Source organism: Lycorma delicatula, chromosome 5, assembly GCF_047948215.1.
Source record: "Lycorma delicatula isolate Av1 chromosome 5, ASM4794821v1, whole genome shotgun sequence".
Lineage (NCBI taxonomy): Eukaryota > Metazoa > Arthropoda > Insecta > Hemiptera > Fulgoridae > Lycorma > Lycorma delicatula.
This window is the reverse complement of record NC_134459.1, coordinates 156,986,084-156,998,907: the sequence shown is the minus strand read 5'-3', so window position 1 is coordinate 156,998,907 and position 12,824 is coordinate 156,986,084. Positions and strand designations below refer to the sequence as shown.

Sequence of the window (12,824 nt, the reverse complement as noted above, 5' to 3'; positions counted from 1 at the left end):
CATGGTTTTTTTTTTTTTTTTTTTTTTAATTTATTTGATGGAGGCGGAATATTCAAAAACCCACACAAAATTTGGCGGAGTTATAGACCGCATATCAATCTCAGGTTGAGATCACAAAAATCTTTTTCACGAAACTTTTCACAATTTTATGGCAGTTCATGAAATGAATTTCACTTTCATTGTAATTGTTACATTACAATTTGAATTCACATTTTTCACTCTCAATACTCATTTTGTCACTATTAAATTGTGGAGGCAGTATTTACAAACACTTACACTTTCAATAACACATAACAAAACTTCAAAGTCAATAATTTCATACTGATAGTTGTCGGTTCTGCTGTACTTGTAGGACTCATAATTAGATGATAATTTTACACTTGAGAAACAGAAATATCTTTTCCAAGGATGAGAGAACCATACTGAATAATTATATCTTTACACCACTTGAAATTTATGTTACAAAAAATTTATTTTACTTTAGATACTTCGAACAGCTACTTGTGAAACAAGCGTTTATAGTTTTATAATGGTTATATAGTTTATAATGTTTTATACTTTTATAATAGTAGGAGAAAGAATAAGCCAATGGTAAATTTTTACAAGAAAAAATACCAGTGACCGGTGTAATAAATAAAGGCACTCTGGGTTAAATTCAGTAATGGAAGAAATTATATTGGCGATGTTCGATACTGGAAGAAAACATATTAAAGAACTGGAGAAAACGGAAATGAATCGAAAAGTGCAACAAACTAGTTCAGTGAATAATGTAAAAACAAATTCCGCACAGAAAATATCTATCAAATCAAAATACAAAGCCAGCTGGGTAATCTAATCTAATTCAAACCATCCCACTGTTATATCTCGAACATAAATTTACTGGGGGAGGGAAAATAATAATAAAAGTACGTTTCAAAGAGATAAAATTAACGACTTTCTTCATTAACTAGACCTAATAAAGTTAAAATAAGATATTAATCGGCCGAAGAGTTTATTTAAGCAGTAAACGAAGATAATAATGATCGACTGAATTATTCGACTGATTATTATTATCTATATAACGCAGTTGTTTCCTACACAAAAAAAAACCTCAGGGCTCATTGACTTAAAGAATACTTTTCCTTTGCGCATCAATCTAGTGACCTCGGTATAAAAATTAGTCTTACTACGAATATATTACAGAACATGAAATCCGAGCTACGCCATTAATCAGTTACTACTGTATCGACTACCAAGCCAAGTATTATTCTTATTCGGTGGCAAATTTAAATAAATATATTCCTTTTTTGTGCTTCTATTTATAAATAAAAAAAAAACATCTGCAGCATAGCATGTTTTCTTTGTAACAAATTTTTTAATGATTTTAATACAACGAAGTAGATGCGGTCAATATGATTATCTCTTAAGGGGGGTCCACGACGTATTTCAAAACCGTAGAAATCGATTCGGATAGAACGGGACTGTAAACATAAGTGTTTACAGTATTATACTTAAGTGTATAATCAGTACTTTCTAACATTACCGCTACCTTTAGGCAAGTGTCATTTATTACTTATGTATATATACTAGGGAAAAATAAACCATATAAAGGTGTTTTTTACTCCATATAAAACCATATATATTTTTTTTTTACTCCCGTGTATATTTTTGATAGATCTAAAGTTTTTCATCTGTTAGACATAGTTCTATCAAATTTATTCATTTAATACTTTCAGTTTAAGATTCCAAAATTACGGATTCGAAGTGGCCAATTCTAATTAAACATCTGATTTAGTTACGGTATATAGCAACTTCCCGAAGAATTTATAAGTAAACAAAATGTACAAAACATACTAACGGCTCTACTTATTTCATGTTTTTATCACTTAATCCAACTGCGCTATACAAAAGCGATTGTTTATAATAATCGCAGTTATTTTTATAAAGCGGAGTATTCAGGTCTGTACAAGATTTCGGCTTAATTAAGAAATGAAAACATGCAATCGGACCTGTCTTAACTAGTATTTTGTTATGAAGCATTCTAACTTTACTTTTTTTTTACCGGAGGAAGGGGAATATTTTACAGGCATCATTGGTCTCATACCCATAGTAGTGAGGAACTATCCCTTGCGAGCCTACTCAGTAAACCCCCCCCTCCGATCAAAGATGGGATGCCGGGCCCACCTTACGCTATTCACTGCACCCCCATGTGTCGTGCATCGACGCCTCAAACTTGTCGGAAACCAGGGTATTTTTTTTTTTTTTTAGTTACTTTTTATTTTAGTTTTATTTATTTTGTATCATTTTTTTTATAACTTCGACTTCTAGGGGTCGGAAACATGCCCCAAGGGAGATTCAGAGGTAGTTATTCATCGCTGGACATCTTCCGCCAACTTGGTGCGGATGATCTCAACCAGCATCGTGGACACCGCGTGCCACGATCTTCCGGTCTGAGCATAGTCCCATGATGTTCTCTAGGGTAAGCAGCCTAATCCTCCCCTGTATGCCTCCCTATGCTACAGGAACCGATCGCAAATGAACACCGTGTGTTCCGCCGGTGTCTTCCTCCCCGAGTAATCGCAATCCGCGGAGGGTCTCAGCATCTGCCCGCACAAGTATGCCTTGAAACATCCATGACCGGTAAGGAACTGGGTTGACTAGTACCCTAGTTCCCTATGTTTTCGGCACAGCCATCTCTAGAAGTCCGGAATCAATATGTACGTCTATCTGCCTTTCGTCGATTGATCGCATCTGTTCTGCCATCTGCGATGCCTCCGCATTCGCCTTACCCAGTCCCCTGTACATCTCCTCCCTTTTCCGAATGAGGACATCGAGAAGCTCAAGTCCAACCACTACGCCGGCGGCATCGCCTTAGATAGGCTTGTACCCGCAGCATACCCGAAGGGAGACAACCCCGTGCATTTTGCTAATAATTGCACGGGCTCTCCTCCACTGCAGCGCGATTACTGGGTGTCCATACAGTACTTTCGAGAGCAAGACCTGAGACAAGATGCTCCGCTTCGATGTGCGAGGACAACCGATGTTCACCATTATCCGACCGATCGCGGCAGCCGTTTTTTCGGTTTGGACCGACACTTTTTACGCAACTCTGAAATATGGCGTTGTTATCAATCCACAGACCGAGGTATTTCCTTGGAGGAAGCTGCTTTTAGACTGGAGTGTAGGCTGGTCTTTAAAACAGGTAGGTGTGATGCCCAACGATATCGTGGAGTTTTTGAGGTAGGTGCTGGTCTCTTCCAGAGTTCTGTATCTAAGGGTAGGCTGTTTGACTTTGGGTCTTATCGATCCAAAGTCGATAAAGAGAACCTTGATGTTCAAAGATGCTTTATGCGTTGTAGGTATGGTCACGGAGAAAAACTTTGTAAATTTTCATTGATCTGTGGGTACTGTGGCGAGGAAGGCCACAGCGCGATGACTGACACAGAAATTACAGGCTCCGACCTGCGTTTAACTGTAAAAGATTACGCAAGAATCATAAGCACTCAGTTGCAAACTGAAGAGAATGCGGTTGTTATTTAAAAGCAATTAAGCTGTACTTTAACTCTCTTGATGGTTAAGTTCGGTCAACTGAATGCCCAGGCTGCTTATGTAGTTTAAGTTGAGTTAGGTGAAAATGTTGAGCAACGGAGCCTCGATATGGTTTTCTTGCAACATCTGTTTGTAATTAAGAGTGATCTGCCAGGTTTTTATGGATGGAAAAAGTTTTACGTAGGACATAATAGTATCTCTGCTATCCTGTGTAGGAGGTCGCTTGATAAGTGTCTTCGTGCGACAAGTCTCACACACATCGTGTAATGGTCAGGCTTTTCATTAACGGTCAGGATCTGATTGTTGTCAGCTAGTATTTTCAGTATAGGGATCCTACTAAGGAACATCTAGAGAGATGGGATAGGATCCTAAGATTGAAAGGCCAATCCTTATAGGCGCTGATGTTATTGCCAAGTCGCTTTTTTGGCACAGTGAGATCACTGATCCTAGTGGTGAATTGGTTGAACCCACCAGGTTGGTCTAGTGGTGAACGCGTCTTCCCAAATCAGCTGATTTGAAAGTCGAGAGTTCCAGCGTTCAAGTCCTAGTAAAGCCAGTTATTTTTATACGGACTTGAATACTAGATCGTGGATACCGGTGTTCTTTGGTGGTTGGGTTTTCAATTAACCACACATCTCAGGAATGGTCGAACTGAGAATGTACAAGACTACACTTCATTTACACTCATACATATCATCCTCTGAAGTATTATCTAAACGGTAGTTACCGGAGGCTAAACAGAAAAAAGAAAGAAAAGTGGTGAATTGGTTGAGGGTTTCATCGCGAAGCATAACTTTGAGATTTTTAATGTTGCAAACCAGTTGGCCATCTACGTCGGCGTAATCGATGGAGGGAGAGCCTTTCGTGGTACCAATATTGACATTACCATTGGTAGGAATGTCCCTGGTAGGATCCTGGACTGGTCTGTGGTTAATGATTGCTCTAGCGATCATCGACTGGTACTTTTTGAACTGGTGAATGGGCTGCGCGATGTTCATGCAAGGAATTTCCCTGTTCAAATTCAAATATTTGGCATTTTAACATCGATAAAATTAAACATCGATTAATTATGACTGATGTAAACACAATCTTAACAAAATTATTATCCGAAAATCGAGAAACTAATAAGCAGAACTTACCCTAATATGACGAGTTCACCATATTTGACTAGTTGTTTAGGTTTATCCTGGCTGGAGTTTTGATGCTGCTCTTCCAACAATGGAGATTGAGAGCCATCCGATCTACAACATAAATTAAAAACTTATAAAAATAAATATCAATACCGTAAATAATTCAAATAATATATATATATATATATATATATATATATATATATATATATGTGTGTGTGTGTGTGTGTGTGTGTGTGTGTGTGTGTGTGTGTGTGTGTGTGTGTGTGTGTGTGTGTGTGTGCGTGTGTATGTGTGTGTGTGTAAGTAAACAAATAGTTAAAATCAAATATAGGCTTAATACAGACAGTTATAAAAACAATTTCATAGTAACATCATACAGACACATAAATAAAACGACGAAATAGATAAACTGTAAATATTTAATAATTTAAATGACATTGGTAAATACAAATACAACGATGAAGAATTGTATACCTTTATGCGCTGCTGAATTGTATAATAATATTTATATACGCAAAGGTCAGTTATTGTGATGACAATAACTGTGACCAGAAACACCTTGGACTGTTAACCGCTATTCTATTCGGCATCATCTTTTTAAGATTCCGTCAAAACAATCGTGAGAAAAATGAATCTTATACGCAAATAATACAAACAATTTTATTTAAATAAACCGTGTATATTTAACGGACTTAAAATCCCACATCACACATAAACAAAATACAGTATTGTTTAAATTTTCGTGTACACAAAAGACATATATTTTTTTAAAGGTCGATCGTAACTGATGTTAAGAAAAGATTTGTTTAACCGACTTTGCTGGAAAAATATTTGCCTTGATTTCACAGAGCAAGTGACTGATTATAAAAATTGACACGAAATTAAATATAATTCCAATCCACAAAACACCGTTAAAAAAATTCTTGCGCAGTTCTGCGCAAGAAGACCGATTGTTTTTATTATTCTATTTTGTTTCTTTTTGAAAAAGTATCTACTACTTCTAATCTAAAATTTTACAAAAATAACCTTAGTTACATAAAAAATAGTTGCACGACAAAAACCCACTACATAATAGATAATAATATTTCTACCGCAGATAAAGAAACGTCAAATTTTCAACTTGCAGCATCACGACAAACCACCGCTTCTAACTTGCCCGCTCAAATTTTTTCGATCTTAAATTGAGGGTAACTCCAGAACGACTTGACCAATCTTCATCAAATATAATATAAAAAGTCACCAATTTAAGTGCGAAGTATTTTCGTACTCCACATACTTCAAAAAGTAAAGAAACTCCACTTTCACCCCTCCCCCTACTCCACCATACAACCGAAAGTAATACCGAATTTTTCTTCAAAAATTATGTAAAGAAAAAACACATACAATTCGTTTTTCAAACACAATTTTAAGCTGCTAATATACTACAGACGATATTTTTCAACGTTAAAACGGAAAAAACTTTTAATCATAAATATTATATACAAATATTATGAAATCATGAATAATATCTTGCAACAATATGACGAAATATCTTATTAGAATTTAGATGAAAGTGAATTCAACAAAACATCTCACGTAAGAAAGAAAATTAAAACACAACTGGTACTTGTGAGTTAAAAAAGGTGAAAAATTAATAAATTAATCTATTAAAAAAAATAATAATATAAGGAAAGAAAAACGTAAATATGTAACGTAACAAAAATATGTCGTCTTTAATATTTTGTTATCTATTACTTTAATACAAAATTTAATACCTCTCTTCATAGATTACATGCACTAAAATAAAACGACAAAAAATCAACAATGTAATTTATTCAAAGCCTTTTCTTAACACCATACTTGACATTTTTATATCGAGATAACAAAACAAATAATTCACAACAATCTAAATAACTTAAAAAACAACTTAATCCGAAAGGGGGAAAAAATATCTATTGCGGAAAACACGCTATTAATATCTAAATAATGATAATCCCCGCAACAATTTTATGTAAAAAAAAAAGAATAAAACGTAGAAAAATTATAAAATTAACATCACATCGAAACAGTATCGATGCAACATTGTAATCTTAATAAGGAAGAAGCCTATACTCGGATAATTTCTCCTACTGTATTTCAATATAAATTATTTGGATGTTTCCTGTGATTTTAATGATATAACCGATATAAATAAACGTTCTAAATAAATACGACAAATAAATAAATCGATTTAATAAAACGAATGAAAATAGATGCAGTAAACATCCTTAACGAACAGGCGCATTTTTAAAAACCGCATAAAAAAATAAACACGCTTTTTCAACCGAGCAATCCTTAGTTCAAAAGTACTTCACACACTCATTACTCCTGCTGTTAATTCATATTTACTCCGATCCCCACCCACGAAATCAGTCCCTTTTTTTTTACTTCCTTGTACGAAGTAAATGAAATATTGTGATCGCGAAAAATTTCAGTTTTTAGATTTCAACAGAAATATTCATTTTGATTAGTTTCGGCGTGACGTCTGTACGTACGTATTTCGCATAACTCAAAAACGATTAGCCGTAGGATGTTGGAATTTTCGATTTAGGACTGTTGTTTTCGATTGCAATTAAAAGGGGAGTTGCAACTCCCCTTTTAATTGCAATCGAAAACAACAGTCCTAAATCGATGGTGCAACTCCCCTTTTAAATACAATCTACTTGACCAAAAATATCCAAAAAAAACCCAATATCCAAAAAACTTGGATTTTTGATTTTCTTAACTGCAGAAATAAGCTCTCATTGAGAGCTTTTCAATGATATATCATAAGTGGTACTTATTTTCATTGGTTCCAGAATTATAGCCGAATAAAAGTTTAATTAATGAAATATTTTGATCTTACAAGGGGAAGGCACATCGGTTCGAATTCAATTTCATTTCCTTTTTTTTATTTGAATGTATTGATTTGTTAATAATTCTTAACCTGCGATTGTAAAAAAAGTTTTACAATAAATAATTCAATAATAATAAAAAAATGAAAAATAATCTGAAGTTATTAGTGAAATAAAATTTTCATGTACTTTTAAAAATGTATATATTTAACTTAATAAGCGTAAAAGGAAGTCATATGGTAACCACATCATATTTTTTTTATAAATAAACTCGTATGCAGCGCATTGGAATATGAGGCACACGCCTTAAAAAATGATTGAAATTAATATTACTGGTCTAGCTGAATTTATGTGGCGACTGCAAAACAATAATGTCCATCTTTTTAACAAAATAATTCACAATGATGTAAAGTTCACGAATTTTAATGGATTTATCCGTATCACAATGATTATTTGATAAAATAAAGAAGATAAATTAATTCGTTCAGCGTCGAAAAAGAAATCGACCAACTAGTTCTAAAACGACCGGATATAAACGTTCGACTTAATATGTATTTTCAATTAAATAGAACCTTTTTTTTATTATTAGAAAAACAACAAAAATCTATCGCATTATTTTAAACAAAGCGATATTTCTAAAGTATATCATAAAACCGAGAGAGGAATACTTCAACAATTAATTGAATTAGCCTTCAAAACGGCCTTGTTAAAATTACGATTAATTAAGATTTATTCAAACAAACGGATGATCAATCGTTTTTTAATGCTTAAATCATTAAAAAAAAACGCTTATAAATAAATAATTGTTTATCAAAAATAAATAATTACAAAGTAACTAATAAAATGTTAAAAAAATGGAAAAATATTACAAAACAAGGTAAAAACACTAAAGAGTTGGCTTTGTTAGGTTAACGAGAATTTTACTTGTTAAACAGTTAGGTTTACGGGAATAGTTTTCCTACTAATAACTAGAAAATCTATATTCAATTTATTTCTCTCAAGTTTTAAACTCAAAACCAAATCGAATGTGAACAAAGTTAGCATTTCTGTAGGCTAACCATTACTAAGCACTTGTAATAATTAGTTCGTCACACACATCGACGTAACGTTATTTACTCGTCAACAAATACGTCAGCTAACAGAATTAAGATTTCTGAGTTTCAGCCGTAGCCCTTTTGTAATTAATAAATATAAAATACCGTAACGTAATCCTGATCCAGATAAATACAACCTGACCCACCGGGTTGGTCTAGTGGTGAACGCGTCTTCCCAAATCAGCTGATTTGGAAGTCGAGAGTTCCAGCGTCCAAGTCCTAGTAAAGCCAGATATTTTTACACGGATTTCAATACTAGATCGTGGATACCGGTTTCAATTAACCACACATCTCAGGAATGGTCGAACTGAGAATGTACAAGACTACACTTCATTTACACTCATACATATCATCCTCATTCATCCTCTGAAGAATTATCTAAACGGTAGTTACCGGAGGCTAAACAGGAAAAAGAAAAGGGAAAGATAAATAAACCTAACCCACCGGTTTGGTCTAGTTATGAATGTCTCTTCGCAATCAGCTTATTTCGAAATCCAAAGTTCTAACGTTCAAATCCTAGTCAAGGCAGTTAGTTACTTTATACTAGATCGTGACTAATACTATACTAGTTACTAATACTAGATCGTGGATACCGATGTTCTTTGGTGGTTGGGTTTCAATTAACCACACATATCAGAAATAATTGACCTGAGAATGTATAAGACGACACTTCATTTACATTCATACATATCATCCTCTGAAGTAATAACTGACGGTGATTCCCGGAGACTAAACGGGAAAGAAAGAAAAAAAAGGTAAATTTAAACTAGATTTATGTCTGCCAAAACAAAATTTTTCCGACCGTATTTTGATAATAATTTTCACGTAAAGATATTTTCATATCATTCCAAGTAAATTGTTAACTACAATATATGCAACTAACATAAATGACATTTATATGTAGGTTTATATTTACCCAAATAAAAAAAAAAAAGAACCGTCGCATTTGTGTGAAAAATTTATATAATTTTTATTTTTTATTCTGCATAAAATTTGGTTACATACCAGGATTGGATACCCTTTTATTCAATGTTAAGATTTTTCGAGTAATCTTTTTTTAAGTTAGTAAACAGATCTGATTAACTGAAACGTAATAAAGAAGCAGCGAGTTTAAAAGAGTTTTTTTAAAAGGCGTCTTTTAAGAAGGGCGTGTGAAGAGGAATGTTGAAAGTACGATGGGCAGATAAAGTGAGAAATGAAAAAGTAATGGAACTGGATTAAAAAGCACTTATATCGGAAATACAAAAAAGAAAAGGAAAATGGTTAGATCATGTGATTACAGGTAGTGGAATCTCAACCCACCGGGCTGGTCTAGTACGATTAAATCGTCACTGCAAATCAGCTGATTTCAAAGAAGAGAGTTCTAAGGTTCAAATCCCAGTAAAGGTAGTTGCTTTTATAAAGATTTGAATAACTAGATCGTGGATGCCGGTGATCTTTGGTGGTTGGGTTTCAATTAACCACAAATCTCAGGAATGGTCGACCTGAGACTACAACATTACAACTTCATTTACATTCATTCATATCATCCTCATTGCTAGGCAGAGAGAAGAGAGAGGAGAGGGAGAGGTAGTGAATCTTGACAATCTAACAGTAAAAAGAGAAAGGATGAACGGTCAAAGAAGATGTATGAAGTCAATAGGTTAGATGAAGAATTACAAGGGATCGAAGCGAAGGCTTGGGACAAAAACGGATGGAGACAGCAGTGGCGTAAGAGACCAACCGCCAACAGAATACCAGACAATGGATAAGCCCGATTATATCATCATTTATTTCTTTAAAATTTAAGAAACAGGATTTCCTTGCTCCTTTTCATGTATATACGATGCCCGAACTTTTATATCCCGACAAAAGATATTTATAATTCGACAAAAGGTACGTTGTACAATATGTATGCAGTTAACATTATTAATATATTACATCAAATTTCAGATCAAGGACATCGAACCTTTAAATACTTTTTTCTGTTTCATCTCCGGTTAAAAAAATTGATCATCTGTAATCAATTTTATAACCGTCAGACAACCATCTTCCACACGTTGTCTAAGCGTACAATATTTAATATTATAATTCAACACACCCAGTAATTTAGATGCATTTAATTTCAGAATCCTTCTGACGAAATGTTTAACGAATATAAAAAGAATTTGCACAGACATTATAAACATCCGATCATTAAACGCTTTATTTAATACATTTTATCAATGTACGACACTTGTTTATTTTCATATCAATCTAAACGTTCGTAAATAAATAAACAATGAATTTCTTATAATTTTGATAACATACTTCTTCCGTGATTTTATATGTTCGCACTTGAGTAAATACTTGTATCTTTGCTTAAAGCAAACTTTACTTCGAGTACGTGCAAGTGTCCGCGTAATGTACAACTTCTCGAATGTTTCATGAAACATCATTGAAATTCCGTGAAAAAAAATCTTTATTATTTACATAAATAAGGAAAGTTTTCATGAACAACAGAAAAATGTTGTTCTTTTTTATTATTAACAGCCATAAAACACCAGAACACGAGTGTAATACAAAGTACAAGATTAAATTCATAAATTATAAAGCTTTTAAAACGAACATTCATCAAATTTTTAAGAATATACACTGCACTTATAATAGACGTGACGTTAGCATTTTATTATACTTATTGTAAAACCTTCATTTTAATAATAAACGTTTACTTGCAAATAATTATTAACAATTTTTCTCACGAGAAAGGTTTAACGTGATATTTTTGTTACAAAGATATCGTTTTATTATTTTCTCTGCTAAAAAAACCTACAAAGACACGCATTGTAAATTAAATATGTAATTCTAACACAAAAAGAAGTATTCACAGTCTTTAATATTCCGAGAACAAACGGTCTGAGCGGTCATCGACCACAATGACGGTATTAATTTGTAATCGATGATTTAATAAAACTATAGGTGTAGGGATGTTTTTATCGAATCACCAGAGAAATAAAACTTTTATGTTCAAATAGAGGTAAAATTAATTGAAGTGCTAATGTGGCAAAAAAAAACTATATATATAAAATATTTGTGTAAATATAAACACTTACATACGCGTGTAAAGAAATAAATAATTATTCCCTAATTCTAGGTTTTCTTTTAAAATGTTTTGAACTGAAAATTGAAGAATAACTGAAAATAGATTAACTTCATCGTAAATGATTCGTCTGATGTAATTACCATTAATCTATATATATAAAAATGTTAAGTTCATTTGTGTACGGCTTCAAAAACTCAAAATGTTCTGCACCGATTGAGCTCAAATTTTTAGCACAATATATAACCCCAATCAAAGATTGTTTTCATCAATTTTTAATAAATCTATCTATCTATTTTTAATTTGGAAATTTAAACAAAGGAAAACCAATCAGATCAATGCAAGATGGCCGCTGTCAAACACAACGACCAAATTTCTTTGAATTATATTTAACAGCTAAAACATCTGTATTTTATAAATAAATAAAAACACAATAAAAAAATTTTTAGCACGATATATAACCCGCACCAAAGATTGTTTTCATCTATTTTTAATAAATCTATCTATTTTTAATTTGCACAGTTTTTTTAATAAATAAGAGGCTAATAAATCAGATGGAAATGTAAATAAAGGAAAACCAATCTGATCAATGCAAGATGGCCGCTGTCAAACACAACGACCAATCACAAAGAGCCCGTATGGCCGTTGCCAATGTAAACAAAATCACAACTGATTAAGTAACAAGTAGGCAGCACTGCGATCGCGTTAGAATTATGCGCGTATTGAGAAATATTATATTATATTATTATTTATTAAAATAACGTTTTAAAGTGTAATTAAAAAATATACATTGTGCATATTTGTAAGGTACAGTACTGAAGTGAAAATGTATTTTTGATTTATTTATGTGTTGTTGATCTTGGGATGGTTAAGGTTCACAATTGGGTCCGGTAGGCAGCGTGTGGATCCGGTAGGCAGAGCTGCGATCGCGTTTTAAAGTTTTTTTTTTTTTAATTTTTGGTTTATCAGTCAAACCCGGTAGTTGGTGCTGCGATCGGATTCTAGGATTTTTTTTTAATTTTGTTGCTTTTTCGCATATCAGTTACTTGCGTCGTAGCTTAGTTTGTTCTTACATTAAAATTCGTATTTAGAGAATAGTTTGAATTAAATCCGATAGGTAGTGCTGACAATTGGATTTATTTACATTCTGAATTTTATA

General features: G+C 33.0%; 1 protein-coding gene across 3 annotated transcripts in view; it reads right to left on the bottom strand.

Annotated features, from left to right (window-relative positions):
- The window catches only part of Pli (E3 ubiquitin-protein ligase pellino), a 270,152-nt gene that overhangs the window by 154,035 nt on the left and 103,293 nt on the right, over positions 1-12,824 (bottom strand). For all 3 annotated transcript variants that reach the window (XM_075367385.1, XM_075367387.1, XM_075367386.1), the window contains one exon: positions 4,668-4,769. In XM_075367385.1, coding sequence (XP_075223500.1) covers positions 4,668-4,769 — 102 coding nt within the window. The remainder of the gene's footprint in view (positions 1-4,667; positions 4,770-12,824) is intronic.